This window comes from Pongo abelii, chromosome 19, assembly GCF_028885655.2.
Source record: "Pongo abelii isolate AG06213 chromosome 19, NHGRI_mPonAbe1-v2.0_pri, whole genome shotgun sequence".
In the NCBI taxonomy this organism is placed as follows: Eukaryota; Metazoa; Chordata; class Mammalia; order Primates; family Hominidae; genus Pongo; species Pongo abelii.
The window spans coordinates 18751663-18769039 of NC_072004.2; the positions used below are offsets into that span (position 1 = coordinate 18751663).

At 59.6% G+C, this 17377-nt stretch overlaps 1 protein-coding gene across 1 annotated transcript in view; it reads left to right on the forward strand.

The window, feature by feature from the left end:
* Positions 1-13488, forward strand: part of PEMT (phosphatidylethanolamine N-methyltransferase) — an 88995-nt gene extending 75507 nt beyond the window's left edge. Inside the window, exons 4-7 of the mRNA XM_002827100.5 lie at positions 6418-6563; positions 9530-9641; positions 12838-12912; positions 13203-13488. Coding sequence (XP_002827146.3) covers positions 6418-6563; positions 9530-9641; positions 12838-12912; positions 13203-13260 — 391 coding nt within the window. The 3' untranslated portion in view covers positions 13261-13488. The remainder of the gene's footprint in view (positions 1-6417; positions 6564-9529; positions 9642-12837; positions 12913-13202) is intronic.
* Positions 13489-17377: the final 3889 nt, after the last annotated feature.

Below are 17377 nucleotides of genomic sequence, written 5' to 3' on the forward strand. Positions count from 1 at the left end.
TCCCCTACTGTTCTTCCCCTCCAGGCCCCTGCCTGCACCCTGTCCTGCCATGCCCATGGTGCACACACTGCTGACCCGTCCTTCCTGCCCACACCTGCCAATGTGAGGCACGCAGGTGGCAGGTGCTGGAGCTGGACCAGGCTCTTGGGCCAGGCTCTGACAGGACCCTCAGGACCAGCTCCTGCACCCCCCACACCTCACACCCTTTCCCATGCATGCATCGCTTCAATGGCTGTCTAGAGGTGGGTATTCTTTTTTGTGCAGTAAAATAGACATAACATAAAATGTTATGAACCATTTTAAGCTTTACAATTCAGTGACATTTAGCAGCTTCCCGATGTTGTGCAGCCCTTCCTCCTGACTAGTTTCGGAGCTTTTTCTTCACCCTATATGCCTGGAGCAGTCACCTCCCACCCCCCAGCCCCTGGCAACACTCGTCTGCTTTCTGTCCCCATGAGTGTGCCTGTTCTGGACCTTTGGGGTGTGGCATCCTTTCTCCATGGGAGATGGCAAGCTTTGTGGGGTCCAGGCTGAGCTCGAAAGCCTCTGTGCTCAGCAGGAGTCAGGTGGTAGGCAGAGAACATAGGCATGTGCTTGAGCCAAGCCTGGGTCATGGACGGGATGTCCCAGAGGCCACCAGCAGCTGACCTGCCAGCGGGTCCCAGGGGAGAGTAAGCCACTGTGTTAGCAGGTCTGCACCAGCGGTGCATCCAGAGGTGGTCAGGAGAGGCCCGGGGCAGGATGAGCCACTGCTATCTGGAAGCAGATGTGCTCCAGCCAGTCCCGAGGGGGCCATTAGCACAGACCCGTTTGCTGTGGCTGTGGAGTATGAATGGGGAGGAAGGCTGATGGGCTCTGGGGCATTTGTTGAAGTCCCTTGCCTGAGCTGCCCCCTGCACAGCTGAACTTGGCCAGCTTTGGCTGGACCGCTACCCTCTGATGAGCCACAAGGCTGGTCTCGAGAAAGCCCATGGGGGCGGGTGAGGCGTGGATGGCCAGGCAGGGCTCGAATGGGCTTCACAGGACTGGGCTGCAGCCCTTCCTCCCTCCTGGCTGTGGGAGGAGACAGCCGAGCTTGTTAGGGCATCCGCGAGCTCCTGGTTTCGTTCACCAGTCACAGGATGGAACTGTGTTCCAGTGCACATCGGAATTGTCTGGAGTCTCCCAGGGCTCCCTCTGGGTCTTCTGAGGGGAGAGACTCCTGTGTGCTCTGGTGTGGTGGGCACGGCCAAGCTGAGAAGCTGCATCCTGGCCTCAAAGTGTGGCTGTTGATCAGGAAACTTCCTCAACCTGGAGGTGCTCCCAATCTGGGCTAGGAGGCACCTGGAGGGGCAGGGTGGTCTCTGGAAGGTGGTCTGGGTGGGTGGGGTGCAGGCGGAGCCCTGGCTGAAGAAGCGTTATGACCAAGGCCTGGAGGAGTGAGCCGGCTCTTCAGATGGCTGGGTGGGGCCCATGAGTCCCGGGAAAGGGCGGCCCCCACTCACAGGCTGGGCAGCAGGGGCAGGGCAGGTGGGGACACACCTCAGCGCTCTGTATACTAGAGGCCATGGGGCAGGCGCAACTCTGTGGGACACCAGACACCCCAGAGCCCCTCTGGGGAAGTCTGTTTTCAAAAACTCCCTGATGATTCTGAGGCCAGGCCCTTGGGGACTGTGGCCCTGGAGGAGGCTGGCACAGGTGGCCCTCTGTCCCGGTGACTACATGTCCTGGTCACTGCTGCATCCCACCCAGTGCCTGGCCGGACCTGCTCCAGGATGTGGTCAGGACAGGCCGGGAGTTGAGCGGCTGCATGAAGGAGGGAGGGCATGGAGCCGATGGGACAGTTTGCTTCCAATGGAGCGATGGAGGGCTGGGCGTGTGCAGCGTTCCATGGCAGAAAAAAAGTGACTCCTGCCATCTTGGCAGAACAGGCCAGAATTTTTAAAGAGTCTGTGGACTGGGAAGCCAAGTGTATTAGTTTCCTTCTGCTGTGTAACAAATTCCCACACACTTAGCGGCTTAAGCCACACAGTTTAAGTGTGTGTTTAAGTGACAGTTTCTGTGTCCAGGAGGCTGGATGGGGGGGGCGGGGTCTTTGCTCAGGGACTCCCCAGGCTGGAATCAAGGTGCCTGCTGGGTGTGAGCTCACCCGAGGCGTGGTCCTCCATGCTTTCGGGTTGCTGGCAGGACGCGGGTCCTTGAGGCCCAGCTCCTAGTGGCCTCCCCGCAGCACAGCAGGCAGCTCTGTGGCTTTGGCTTTCGGTCTCTCTGGCTTCTAGACCCTTTTGGAAAGGCCTACCCAGGGTCACCTCCCTTTTGATTAACTCAAGGCCAGCTGATTAGGACCTGAATTCTATTTGTGAAATCCCTTCACCAGAGTGATTCCCTCGGGGCAGGTGCCTGGGGTAGCCATTGGGCGGGGTCCGTGCGGGCAGCTGGAGAGTAAGGGGTTGGGGGGCACTTAGGACAGGGAACCTGGCGTAGGCTTTCCTGGGCACAAGGGCCCTCAGCTGCTGGGAAGGAAGGAGGGAGAGGGGCTGCAGTTCAGCAAGAGTGGGGCCCAGGCCCTGGTAAACCAGGCCGGTCTGGCACCTGAGGGGCTGAGGCTGGGAAGGAGGGAAGAGGCACCCTCCCCATCCCCAAAGCACACACTGCCAGGAAGTCTGGAAGGAGAGTGGGTGTCAGCCTGGGATTCCCAGGTGCTAGGGGTGCTGGGATACTGCTGCCTGTTGTCCTTGGCCTGCCCGTGAGGCTTGAGCCTGTCCCGCTGTTTACAGGTCATGAGGAGGCAGGAGAGCCATCCTGCCCCTCCTGCTTTCTACCATCTGTTTTCCTGTTTGTAAAACAAGACAGACTCTCTCTCAGCTATTGATGGGTTTTGGAAACACTTTGGAAAGGTGACATTATTCAAATGCTCAGAGTTAGTTCAGCGTCAAAGCCTGAAATTCAAGCCCCTTGATGGTTTCAGGGGTTGCATAGATGAACATTTTTTCGTTTTAGTAGTTACATGCTTATTTTAATATGTCTTTGAAAAGAAATGAGCCCATCAGACGACTCATTTCATGGCTAGCGTTGTGTAGCTGACATGGAGTGGAAAGAGAGTCACTCCAAGCCTGGGGTGAAGGATGTGAAGTACACAGCACTCAGGCCACACGTGGATGTGGACGATGTTGCGGAGACACCCCAGGATGATCAAAGTCAGGGAAGTGTTTCTGGTCGGCTGCAGATAGAAATGGGACAGGGCTGTCCCAGGTGGGGCCGTGTGCCTGTGGCCTGGTGTGTGGCCCAGGACTGCCAGCTGGGGACAGGGTGGGGACACTGAGGGCAGAGATACCCCCTCCCCACCTCCACCCCAAGGTTTCCGGGATTTTATGGGAGCAGAGTGCAGACAGCCTCAAATCACGTTAATGACTGAAGGTTCAATCCTGGTCTTAAAAATAGAACCCAAGGCAAATGAATGAGTCTCCGTTGCCCACCCCTAGTGCGGAATACTTCCAAGGGAAATTGCGTCCTATATTACCTCATTCTGTTAGGGAGCTTGTGGGTCACAGAGCTACTCATCCATCCACTAATTTCCCTGTGGAATGGACGGACTGTGCTTTCCTGGCTTAATGGAGGAGCTAGAACACTGTCGATTGCCTAATTCGGGCCATGAGATCCAGTAAACCTGAAATCTAGAATCAGAGTGTATTTGCCTGGGTAAGGGGCCACTTGGTGAGAACGCCAGGGAGGAGCTCAGCCCAGTTCCTCTGCTGACTCTGAGCAAATGACCCAGAGAGCATTGTGCCAGGAGCCAGCCCAGGCTGTCTTCTCAGAGAAAGGAAAGGAAAGGCCCCAGGACTGGGGCCGTAGGCGGAGGAGCATCTGGGGGACTGAGGGTCAGGTCTGGGGCAAATCTGGGGCCTCTCCCACCCACTGCCTGGCCCCAGATCTGCCCTTCATCAGGAGTCTGCTTCCAAGCAGATCTGATTTGCCTGTTGAGCCATGCCCCCAGGGAAGCTGGGCCCTCAACAAGCTGGGCTTTTGGGCCACACCAGAGGGAGGAAGTTCCCTTTCATCTGCTGCCTGCTTGTGTGATGCAGATGAATTCTGGCAGAGGAACCCTGAGCGTGGGGTGTGGACCCAGGCCCTGGCTCGGGTCTCCGCAGGAGCGGGTAAGAGCGACAGAGTCTCCCTCCAGAGTGACCCTCCAGCGTCCTCAGGCCTGGCCTCTGCGCCCACCCCCTATTGCAGCACCTGGATGGGTCTCCCTGGTTCTGCATTTTCCACCGCAGGCAGAGTGCATTCCAAACCCTGCCGGGCCGAGGCCTGCACCTTCCCTGCTCCACGCCCTGCCCCAGACTCTAAGGCACCCCTCCCTGCTATTTCCTCTTTCTGGAATGCTCTCCCCTGTTCACCCCTCCCAACCCCTGTCTGTTTTCTGGTCCCCACTGCAGTGGCAGCCAAGGAGCCAGATGCTTGCAGGGGAGCCATGCTCCTGAGCAGGGCCGGCACCCTTCCTTTCCCTCCCACTCCACCATCTGCAGGCAGGAGAGTGGAGGGTGCCAGGCAGGGGAGAAGGTGTGCCTGGATCGTGGCACCACACTGGGTGTGCATGTGGCCACCTGATTCCATGGCAGCCCGTGACCCTGAGCCAATCCCAGAGGCTTGGCCTGGAGCTGCGGGGTGACCCTGAGCCCGGGCAGCAGCAGGATCGGGGCAGGGCACTGGTGGGTGGAGAGCTGGGGGTGTGGGCAGCATGACCGGCAGTGGGTTTGCCCTGACACCCGAATGCCACTGTTTGACAGGTCGGTGTGCCCGCCTCTGCCACCGGGTCCTGGTGGCTTTGTCCACAGACCCTTCTCCCTTTCTCCCTGGCTCCTTCTCTGCTCTTGGGGATGGGAGGAGAAGGAAGGAGCGGCTGCTGCTTCTCTCCAGTTGATGAATATGCACTAAACATCCGTTCTGTGGCCTGGGCCAAGTGCTGGGGGGATACGCAGGGACGGAGGAGCAGCTTCTGTTCCCCAAGAGCTCCCAGTCAAGCTGGAGGAAGGAGTTCCAGGGAGGCATAAAGACATGTCTGTATGTCCTTAGCTCAGCATAAGGAGTTTCACAACAATCTGAATTCACCAATGAATGGAATGAGTGGATGAAGATGGGGGCTTCAATCTGCTTGAAAGGGCCTAGCAAACAAAGATACTTCATGGTGGACGGATGGATGGTTGTGTGGGCAGATAGAGGATACATTGATGGATGGAAGGATGGATAGCTGGACAGATGGATGGATGGTCACATATGCCCGTGCTCCCACACACAGCCTTTCCTGTGAGTGTGCCTTTCTTCTAGCACCCAGGGCCCCCTTCCCACCAGTGCCTGCTCCCCTGTGATGAGGCCCGGGTACATCAGCACATGCCTAGCCCCTGTGCCCTCCCTGCACTAGGCCCTCAGTCCTCCGGAGCCAACTGGAGAACCTGAGCCTCTAGACCCACTGCTATCATAGTCACCCCCTTTTGGTCATGCCACTGCCTTTTTTTTTTCTTTTTTCTTTTGATACTAAGTCTCGCTCTATTGCCCAGGCTGGAGTGCAGTGGTGTGCAAACTCCACCTCCTGGGTTCAAGCGATTCTTGTGCCCCAGCCTCTCGAGTAGCTGGGATTCCAGGTGCCCACCACCACACCCAGCTAATTTTTGTATTTTGGGTAGAGACAGGGTTTCATCATGTTGGCCAGGCTGGTCTCGAACTCCTGACCTCAGGTGACCCGCCCGCCTCGGCCTCCCAAAGTGCTGGGATTACAGGCGTGAGCCACCACGCCTGGCCCCTACTACCTTTTAACAAGGCCTTCAGTGGTTTGGCCCCAAAGGGAGCCTAGTGGGGGAATTCAGGTGTGGAGGAGGACATTAAGGGCGCCCAAAGTGCCTTTAAAGGCAAGTCAAGCCACCCAGGATATGGCCAGACCCGCAGGGGCTGTGGAAGTGCAATTCCTAGCACAGAGCACGCCCCGGGCCTCAGGGCACTGAGTCTGTTGGGGAATGGGACACCTGGGCCTGCCCTGCAACCTGGCACCTGCATCTTTCCTGAGCCTCACTTTCCTCCATAGTATGAGTTGCTCATTGGACAGGATGAGAGTTTGCAAGCTGGTGGCCTTCGGGCTGAATCCAGCCTGCTCACATGCAGGGTCTAAAGTGGTTTTCATGAATTGTCTATTTCTAAAAATTAGGATATTTCACATACGAGTCAGGATTTCTGGCTTCTCTTGAAAAAATTTAAAAATCTGGCAGGCCTGGGCCCCTCCCTGTTACTGTCACCCACCTCCCAGGTGGACCGGACCCCACCTGCTGCCTGCCTGGCCTGGCAGCCCTGGGCTGGCTACTCTCTAAGGGTCCCTGGGGAGAGGGCGAGAAGATGAGGTCGGCCTCCTGCCTGGCCATGACGTCCTCCCTCTCCATCCCCTGCCCACAGCTTCACGCAGGCCATGCTGAGCCAGCCCAGGATGGAAAGCCTGGACACCCCTGCGGCCTACAGCCTGGGACTCGCGCTCCTGGGACTGGGCGTCGTGCTTGTGCTCTCCAGCTTCTTTGCACTGGGGTTCACTGGAACTTTCCTAGGTAAGACCCTGAGGGCTGGGGTGACCCTGAGCAGGCCCACTGGAGCCCCAGGGAGGTGCAGGGCCAGGTGGCTGCCGCCCTGCTATCCGTGACATCAGTGGGAATGCTGGGGGCCCCACTCCATCGGGGCGTCTTCCCTCCTCCAGGCCTGGCTTGTCCATGGTTAGAACATGAGGCTGGGCTCCAACAGCTCCTCTTACCCCAGCGTGCTGAGTGGCTGCCTCCTGGGGAGTGAAGGCAGCTTCTGCTGCTTCTCTCCAGCTAATGAAGATGTACTGAATGCCCGTTCTGCGGCCCGGGCCGGGTGCAGGACTCCCTGAGTCCAGCTCCAGTACCAGCTCCCCCTTGCAGAAGACTCTCAGGCCCTGTTGCACAGAAGCCTGAGGTGGTGGTGAGTCAGCCACCTCCCTGGCAGCTCCCAGCATGCATGGCTCTCAGGCCAGGCAGGATTGTGGTTTGTGTCGTGTTTGGCCGCAGGCAGGGCTGGCGTAGGTCTGGGGAGGGGTGAGGGGTAGAGGCACCTTATCCCTTCTCCATTTCCCTCTGCCTGTGGCTGAGGTGCTTTCAGGCTGTGAGCCCAGTGCTGGCCTGGCTAGACGCCCACCAATGACCCTCATGATGGCAGCAACTTCCAGCTCCTTGGAAGCTGGGAAAGAAAAGCAGCCATGGGAAAGGCAGTAGAGGTCCGGGTGGGAGGGGAGATGGGGGCAGGGGTGGGGGACAAGAGGGGACCTTCACAACCTGGAAGGACAGAAGGAGGCAGTCCCTGTCCAAGGGGAGCCCCTCCCAGTGAGCAGGGTGTTGGTCCAGCTGGCCACATTGCCCGCTCTCCGTCATGGGTGGGAAGGCCCACATCTTCCTCCCCGTCAGCCCTGGCCAGTGCGGGAGCTTGGCAAGTCACTCAGCTTCAGTGGCCTCAGTGGTCTCCTGGGACCAACGGTGTCCTGAGGAGCTCCCGGGCCTGCCTGCCATCCCCATCCTTAGATGCCAGCTGCAGCTCCTTGGGCCCAGCCCCCAGGGCACCATGGGCTGTCACAGGGCACTCCAAGTTCTCAAGGAGCTTGTGCTCGCCAGTAGGGGTCCCCCCGAGGGAGGAAGTGGCATCTGTGGGTGCAGCATTCTGGATCGCCCATGGCCAGGCCTCTCTGGGACTGTGGGGGGCACCCACAGGCAGTTCAGTGCTTCCTGCTCAGGCAGGCACTGTAGGGAGTTTGGTCCAGGCAGGGGGTCGGCAGCCAGGAGCGTCTGGATCTGCCAGGTGGGGGCAGGTGCAGGCAGGTAGGAAAGGGGAAAAAGCCTTGGTGCAAGGAGAGGGAGGTTGAGGGCAGAGGAGCGGGCAGCTGGAGGTGGGGAGCAGCTGGACTGGCCGCACAGGTGCTGTCGGCTGGGACAGGGCTGGAGGATGAGCCGAGGCCTTGAAGGCCATGCAAGCGGCTGAGGCTCCATCCCCAGAGAGGTGGGAGCCATAGAGGGGGTCCCAGCAAGGAAGAGGTTGGACTGATGGAGCCAGGATGAGAGGTGGGGCTCAAGAGGAGCTGTGGAGGGGCCCTTCCAGGATGTGAGGGCAGTGAGGGCCACATGGGAAGGGGGGCTCCGGGCTGTACAATCAGGTCCTGTGGGAGACCAGCGGCAGGGGCCCTCCAGTGGCCAGTGCTCAGGTGGATCTGGACAGGGAGGGCTGCAGGCAGCGTAAGGAGAGCCAGGATGGTGGGTGGAGCCCCTCGGCAGTGGAAGAACAAGCTGGGGGTCCTGGACAGTCAGAGGGAGGGAAGGAGCCTGCAAGCACCAGTGGCCACAGCCTCCCGGTGGCCCTGCCAGTAGATATGGCCTAGAAACGCCGAGGACCAGCAGCGTGGGATGTAGGCAAAGGTGGTCACTTCCTGCTGTGACTCAGCTCGAATTGGGTTTCTGTGCCATCTACGCACACCCCGCTGCCCCACTTCCTGCTTCCTGGGAAGAAAGAACTTTCCAGTGGTCCTGGGCCCTGCCCCGTGTCCCCAGATGGTGATGAAGCTCCCAGACCCCTCCTGCCCATGCTGCCCATTGTCAGGCAGCTGCCCTACTTTCCGCCTCGGATGACGCTCCATTGTCCCCCTGGAGGAGAGACAAATGAGGGGTTTCTGGGGACAGAAGGCTGGGAGGAACGATGCCACACCCTTTATGGAGCGGTTACTCTGTGTCCAGTGGGACCGTCCTCTGTGGGCCTGGGACAGACACTGACTGTGACCCCAGCCACTCCCTACGGCTCAGAGCAGCCCTACCGGGGGATGCCTTGTGGCTGTGCGGCTGACGGGTGCATGGCTGGCCTGTCTGGAACAGGCTGTTCAATAGTCACCCTCTCTCCACTGGGTCTAGCTCCTCTGGGCAGCTGAGTGAGAAAACAATAATACCAGGGCTGACCTCCCAGAGCGACGGGAGGTGTGTGCTGTGGCCAGGCCCTGGTGCCAGAGCCACACAGCCTGGGGTGTGGAGCAGAGCAGCCCTTAGCAACCAGCTGAGGCCCCTAGAGGGAGAGGAACTCACCAGAGCAAGGAAGAGCAGGAGGTAGGACAGGAAGAGGAAGAGTCTGCATAAAGAGGTGCCATGAGCAGAGGGCGAAGGGCCTGAGGAGGAAAGGCGCTCTCTATACAGAGAGCAGGGAAAGGCATCGCAGGGGAGGGAACAGCATGTGCAGAGCCAGGAAGAAGAGGAAGGCCAGCGTGGCTGGGTCAGAGTGCTCGAGAAGAGGAGCAGTGGGGCAGGGGCGGTGCTCAGCACCTCAGTCCTTGGGCCCCACGCCCTCTGCTGTCTGCGTGCCTGTTGGGTCCCTCTGACTCTGCCCGTTGTTGAACTCCCTGGAGCCTTCTGGAGGGCAGGGCCCTGTCTCACCGGCAGGTCTCGCCACAGCCCGCTCTGGGGCCTCCCTCAGTGATGGTGTGGCCAGGGCTGATGAATAGCCGAGGGACCCTGCCTTGCCTCATCCACAGGTGATTACTTCGGGATCCTCAAGGAGGCAAGAGTGACCATGTTCCCCTTCAACATCCTGGACAACCCCATGTACTGGGGAAGCACAGCCAACTACCTGGGCTGGGCTATCATGTGAGTACCAGGCTTGCCGCCCCTCTGCCCTGCTGGCCACCTGCCGGAGAGGAGCTGGTGCAGCTCAGGACGCTGGGGCCAGGGCCCCTGGAGAGAGAGAAAGGAAGAACATGTCATTTGTGGGGGCCTAGGTGCCCTGGTTCTCCCTTTCTCAGAAGCGTCTTATCTATGGTAACAGAAACAACATCCCAGAACAGGGTGGCCAGCTTCTCCAAGAGGGCTGGAGTGTGGAGGCTCAAAGGCTGCAGGCAGGTCACAGCTGCTGAACCCTGGTCCTGCCACACAAAACAGCTGCAGACGCAGGAAAACGGATGCGCGTATTCGGCACCAGCACAGCTCCACTTACAGACACTGAAGCCTAAATTTCAGATCTTTTTCATGTGTCATGAAACATTCTTTTGATCCTTTGCTTTTAACCATTTAAAAATGTAACAAGCATTCTTGGCCCGTAGGCCCTAGTTTGCAGACCCCTGTGCTGGGACATCAGGGCTGGGACCACCCGACCCATCTTCCCCGCAGGAGGGGTCAGCCAGAGCCGCCAGGGCCCAGCTCACCTGCAGCTGGCAGAACTCCCTGTGCCCCCATAGCCTCTGCCCATGTGGCAGATACCCCTTCCCACAGAGGGGGCCCCATGCCATAAGGGAAGCCTAGAACTGCTGTCGGCCTCAGCCAGGTACGGGTACTGACAAGGTGTGGAGATGTGCTCCCCCAGGGGAGTCAGAGGACCTGCGGTCAAGGATGGCACAGCGGGAGCTGCCCTCGGCTTCACACCCAGCCCCCACCCGGCAGTTCTATTTTAGCCATTTTCTTCCATAGAAGGTTTTTTGGCAGACAGTGTTCCACTGCTTTTGTTTAACACTTGAAAATCACTGGCCTAGAATTTACAGGTTCTCCCCAAGACCTGAGGATCCCAAAGGAGTGAATCGTAAACGATGAATGTCAAGTGCAAGATGTTGCCTCCTGGCTCCCCACCTTCAGCAGCTGGGACCGTAGCAGATGGGGTTGGAGACAGCAGAAGCTAGAAGGGGGGGCTGTGGGTCTGGCTGGGACCCACCCTACCCCCACGCCACGTCCAGGCCAGGCAGTCCCCAGGGACACGTCCTACCTGCCTTCTAGCCTGGCCCCTCTGCCCGGACTCGGGCAGTGCGTTCCTGAGGCCCAGACTATGTGCCCCCAGGCTCACCGGCCATGGAGCACCCCCACTGGGGCCACAGGATGAGCCCAAACTCAAACAATCCCCCCCACCCAGGTTGTCCCTGCAGGCTTAGGGTTCCCAACACACCTGGCCCCCTCTCTCCTCTGTGTGCACAAACACATGCATGTATGCACTTACGCACTGTTCCCTCACCTAGAACCCTCCCACTTATGCCCCTTGTCAGTCCTTCCAAACCCAGCGTGAGGTGTCCCCTCCTGCAGGAATCCCTCCCTAACCGCCCCACCTTCGGTGCCTCCCCAGTGGCTTAGTGTCCCCAGCAGTGCCTTGTGCCCTGGAGTGAGAGTCACTGTTGGGCTCGGGGCCACCAGGCCAGGGCTCTGGGGGACGCACAAGCCGCCTCCAGAGGACATCAGTCACGCAGTGTGCTGAGAGATGGCATCAATGGTCCAGGAGCTCATTAGAGATGAGCCATTACCTGGCGAGACGCTGACACAGCGGGGACCCCCACAGGCCTCCCACGGCCCATCTGTCTCTCACCTGCCAGGGCCCCAGAGATGGGCCTTCCAGGTGTGTGAGCTCCCCAGCATGTAGGACCCCAGCAGGCCGTGTGGCAGTGAGCCCGATGCCAGGGGACAGATGGCAGAGGCGGTGGCCTGGCTGTGAGGGACAGGTGGGCCTCCTGCTTTGTGTTGTGCAAGCAGGGGCTCCTGTCCCCCTCGGCGCCCACAATGGGGTCGCTGCTGGATGCCAGGCCTCGGGTTGGAGCCTGGGCTTGGATCTTTGCTGTCCTTACATCTTCCCTGCCTCCTGCAGCTCCCAGACAGGCAGACCAGTGTGAGGTCCAGGGGCAGAAGGCAGTGGGCAGGGCAGAGGGTCCCCACAGGGGCCACAGGTGTCCTCCAGCCCTCACCTTGATCCAGCCCTGCCTGGGGTTCTTGTGATGGTTTGGCTGGGGAGGGGGCAGCTTGGCACAGGGCAGCCAAGGAGGGCACAGCCCCTGGCCCAGGCCTGCCCATGCACCCTCTGTGCCCGCCAGGCAGCTCCTTTCCTCCCTCCCCTCCCTCTCTTCCTCCCTCCCTCCCTCCTCCCCGGCAGCAGCCCAGCGCCTGCGGGAGCTGTGGGATCAGAGGTAACTATAGAAATAGATTGGGGGACAGCTTGACGGCAGCTATTTCTGGAAACCCAAAGCAGCTGCGCCCGGGCTCCTTGGTGCCGTCACTGACGAGCTGCCGCTGCTTACTGGTGTGGCGGGGTCAGGAGCTGGTCACCAGCAGAGAGCCCCTGGCGATGCTCCATCCAGCCTTGGGCCTGCTGCATGCTCTGCCTGGGGTCTCCCGTCCTCTGGGCCAGGGTGACCACGGGGCTCCTGGGCATGGGGCCGCTGTCCCACCACCTGGGAGAGCCCAAGCTGGGCTAGGTGTTGAGGGCTGGGTGGGGAGGCACCTCCTAAGCCCCCTTCCCCACAGCCAGATCCTCCCAGGGCGTGGCCATGGGGCTACACCTGTGGCCGGGGGCTGGGGACTCAGGGTGGACCAAACTGGCTTTGGGGGACCCTGGACCCATTTCTAGAAAACAGCCTTTGTTCCTCAGAGCATGGTTTCTGGGGGACAGGGGAGCACTTTGCCCCAGAACCTCCTCCTGTGCGGGAATGAACAGCCCTAGCCACTGGGACTCTTCTGCCTGGGGCTGCGTCCCCAGCTCTGGGCTGGCGGCTGGAGACCCGGAAAGAGTGAGCAGGCCCCACCCTGAGGGAACCCAGCCTGTCCGGCCTGGCAGAAGAGTCCCAGTGGCTAGGCCTGTTCATTCCCACGCAGGAGGAGGTGATGATAGATGGATCAGGACCGAGAAGATGGGGACCCTGGTCCTGGCACAAAAGCCAGACTCAGGAAGGGGCATTGCTGCCTGGGCTTGGTCAGCCCAAGTGGCCCAGCGTCAGCCGGAGGGCCTGGGTCATGGCGGGAAGGGCCAGCCTGGGCAGGTGGGCAGTGGCCCTGAGAGACCCTGGCTCCAGCCAGGCCTGACCTGCCTCTGTCCTTGCAGGCACGCCAGCCCCACGGGCCTGCTCCTGACGGTGCTGGTGGCCCTCACCTACATGGTGGCCCTCCTATACGAAGAGTGAGTAGGGGCTGTGGTGGGTGGGGACGAGGCTGCCGGACTGGCCCTGTCTCTTCCTCTAGAACCTTTCCTTGTGGCCAGGGCAGGCTCAGGACAGGCTGCCGTCAGCCAGGCCCACTCCAGGGCTCCCAGGTCAGAGCGGCCATGGTAGCTTACAGTGCGGCTCTGGGGGATGAAGGGGATCTCGGTCCCATCTGGACACCCTCAAGCTGATGGAGGCAGAGCTCTGGTGCGGGCAGTGGGTCACCCACAGGACCTGCTGACTGAAGCCTCTCCCCGCTGCCCGGCAGGCCCTTCACTGCTGAGATCTACCGGCAGAAAGCCTCTGGGTCCCACAAGAGGAGCTGATTGAGCTGCAACAGCTTTGCTGAAGGCCTGGCCAGCCTCCTGGCCTGCCCCAAGTGCCAGGCCCTGCGCAGGGCGAGAATGGTGCCTGCTGCTCAGGGCTCACCCCCGGCATGGGCTGCTCCAGTGCCTTGGAACCTGATGCCTTGGGGACCCTGGATGTGCCGACATATGGCCATTGAGCTCCAACCCACACATTCCCATTCACCAATAAAGGCACCCTGACCCCAACATCTGCTCCAGCCTCTGTCTGTCTGTGTGGAGAAGGAGCAGGCCTGGGGCACAAACATCAGGTCCAATAGCTCCCGGGCCAGGCTGGCTCCAGCCTTTCTGTCTTGAAATCTCAGAGCTGCGGGGTGGGCACCTCTCTCCAAGCCTCCCAGTAAGGTACTTAGGAGGCATCAGGGGCTCACCTGGCCATGGCCATGGTTTCATCCCCAGGAGACTTGGTGTCTTGTGTCACCTGCTCCCACCCCCGCCCCAGCACACCCAAGACAGCCCCTCTGCTGCCTCTTCCCTTGGAGGATCCAGCCCCGTGTCCGTCAGCGTGAGGGTGGAGAGGTGTGGGCATGTTGTCCTTGGCCACCCCAGTCTAGCTGGGCAGATGACACTGTCATTCCTAAAAGAATGGCCTTGTGCTGACCAGCAGCAGCTGGACACACACTGGGCACCCTATGTGTCTGTATGGACACACACTGGGCACCCACCTTGCAGGGGTGGGCCCTGCAAGGGTAAGCCTCACTGGGCACCCTATGTGTCTGTATGGACACACACTGGGCACCCACCTTGCAGGGGTGGGCCCTGCAAGGGTAAGCCTCATCTGGAGGAGGCAGGGCACAGTGACCAGGAGTGTAGGCTCAGGCATTGCCACTGGGACTCCCAAGGTAGACAGAGGGGACACCCTTCCCCTCTCCTCCTAGCACCCATACCGCTACTTCCTGTCTTCATCCCAGTTCTGCTGCTGGTGGCAGGGTCACCCCTCAGCCCCCAGGACTCCAGGCCCCCTGACTGGGGCAGGTCGAGGACTTCTATGCTTGGTGGGCTTTGGGGTGATTCTCCTGGGGGTGCCGGAGGCCCTCAGCCCTTCAGCTTTGGTCAACATTATCCCTCAGGGTCTCTCTGTGAGCCCCGAAGGCCAGTCAGGGGCTCCCAGAGGCCGTGTGGGGATCAGGGTTCTGCGGGGAGAGGCCTCCACCTGTTCCAGCCCCTCTCCTCTTCCACCTGTGACCTCAGGCAGATCACTGCCCTCCTCCAGCTCCAGGGATCCTCAGTCAAGCTCAGGGACAGTGGCCGAGGGCCGGCTTTCCCTTGACCTCCCGTTACTTTCACTCAGGGCTGCAAAGCCATGGCCTGAATGGACATTTACAAAGCGCCCTCAATCCAGGATCTTCATGCTCACACCGCCAAGATGGGCTCCCGGGCCGCATTCCTGAGCTTTCCAGGCAAGCCTGGCCCTCTCCCCAGAGGGCTGGAGGCGGGTGCAAGGAGACTCTCCCCCCAGCACAGGAGTCCCCAGGCCAGAGCTGTCAGAAGCCACAGGGCTTCCGAGGAGTGAACCTGACCCTTTCATCACACGGCCTCTTGTCCCACTTCCTTGGCCCCCAGGGCACACGGTGGAGGCAGGGCTGCTAGCCCTCAACTCCTCTTGCCCCAGCCCCAGCCCCCTCACCCCTGGCCCTGGGTAGGTTCCCCAACTTCCCACTCTGCATATGGAGGTAGAGTGGATGATGGTGCTAGGGCTGCTGGGCAAGGCTGACCCTCACCTGTGTCTTCACTATCCCAGGTGCCCAGTTGACTGGGCCCCGCAGCCCAGGCAGGTGGCCCTCAGGGTCTGGGCCACAGAGCCCCTCCATCCCTCAGCTGTGCTGGCTCCTCTCTCTGGGCCTCCTTCCCTGTCTCCCCATCCAGGATGCTCAGCCTGGGATCCAGGCCATGGGTGGGAGGTGCCAGAAAGGCTCAGCCTGAGCACTGCTCATGTTCCTGGGCAGTTCCCTGCTCCCCACCTCCACTCCCCATCAGTCCCAGCCCCCGCTGGGGGGCTTTATTTTTAGGTACCACTTACTCAGCACCCAGCTCTGTGTGCAGCCAGAGGAAGCCTGGTTCCCTGGCAACCGGCCTGGCTCAGCCCGGTGGGCCCCTCCCCTCAAGGCTCCCACCTCCTGCTCACTCCCCACTCACCCCTGCGCTTCACCCTTATACCACCACCCCCTGCCAAATGCAAATGGGGTCAGGACACCCCTCAACCCCCTGTTGTCCTCAGAAGGAAGTCTTGGCCCGTTAACCCTGGGGCCCAGGACTTATTCTCTCCCCAGAGCCTGTCCCACCACAGCCTCCTTCCCTCCATCTGGGCTCCTGCGATGCCTTCAGGTTCAGATCACCTCGGCTTACTCCTGCGTCTACCCTCGCCATTCCCTCCACCAGGACACCCCTCCCCTTACACTCATCCATCCATCTATCCGTCCATCTGTCCGTCCATCCATCCAACAATATTGAGTTAGTCCTTCTATGACACGGGCAGGGGACTCACTCAGCTATGAGCATGGTTTTCGTGCCCTGCCCTCAGGGGCACGCCACCCCTTGGGACAAGCCACTGCAGGATGGGGACAGGGCGGGATGTTTTCATCTCATCGCTGCAGTGATCGATCTGCGTCCTCAGGCTCTGCGGAATCATTCTCGCTGGTGAGGTGAGTTTTGAAGTCAGATCTGGGTGTAGGCAGGTGTCAGGAGGTGAGGCAGTAGGGTGGGTGAGGAGCCTTCCCGCCTGAGGGAACAGCATGTGCCACGGCTGCGGTGGGCCGACCCAGGAGAGGGTCCAGGGCCCCCGAGTGTCCCTTGCAACAGGCAGGCCTGGTGAGGGGCTCAGGTTCCAAGAAACAAATGGAGTATGGCAGGAAAGTGACAGGTTCCCCCTGGCTGCAGGGTGGAAACAGGGTCTCCTACTGTGAGGAGGCCCCCAGGGTGGGGAGGCCCCTACAGAGTTGTTCTGGGCAGTGGTGATGGTGCTGGGCCCTGGACAGAGGTGTGAGGTGGGAAGAGGGAACGTGAGAGTTGCATAAGGGGGAGAATGTCCAGGATTTGGGGATGAATGAGGGAACAAAAGGGTGTAGCCCCCATGGTGGGCGGGTCCAGGGGAGCTGGAGAGGTCCTGAGTCCCTCTGCAACAGGCAGGTGGCTGCCGGGTGCCGCGAGAGGGCTGGGCTGGAACCAGTACCTGTTCATCAGGGGGTGAGATCGACGCTTCTCAATCTGGAGCGCACTGTCCTGCCACCTGGCCAATTTTATGGTTTTATTTCTATTATAATTTTAACATCTTTACTGAGATATAATTCACAAGCCATACATACAATTCACCCATACATACAATTCACAAGCCATACACACAGTTCTGTGAGTTTTTGTTTATCCACAGAGTTGTGCAAGCATCACCACAATCATTAAAACATTTTCGTCACTCCCCAGAGAGACCCCTGTACCCCTGAGCTGTTACCCCCGACTCCTCTCCAGCATTAATCGCCACCAAGCCGCTCTGTGTCTCTATGGATTTGCCTCTCCCGGACACTTCCTTTAAATGGAATCACGGTATTTGTCCATTGGTGTCCGGCTTCTCTCACTTGGCACTGTGTTTTTGAGGTTCGGCTGCGTAGTGCCATGCCTCAGCACTCTTCATTTTTACGGCTGAACAGTGTCCCACTGTGTGGATGGAGACGCTGTGTTTATCCATCAGGCAATGGACACTTGGGTTGCTCCCACCTTCGGGCTGTTGTGAAGAATGCTGCTGTAAACACTTGTGGACAGTTTTTGTATAGACACGTTTTCATTGCTTTTGGGCAAATACCTAGGTGTGGAATTGTTAGGTCATATGGTAATTCACACGGACCCACTGAGGAACTTCCAGCCTGTTTTTCACAGTACCTGCATCTTCTTACATGCCCACCTGATGATAATTTTTTATTTTTATTTTTATTTATTTATATTTGAGACGGAGTTTTGCTCTTGTTGCCCAGGCTGGAGTGCAGTGGCGCAATCTTGGCTCACTGCAACTTCCACGTCCCAGCTTCAAGTGATTCTCTTGCCTCAGGCTCCTGAGTAGCTGGGATGACAGGTGTCTGCCACCATGCCT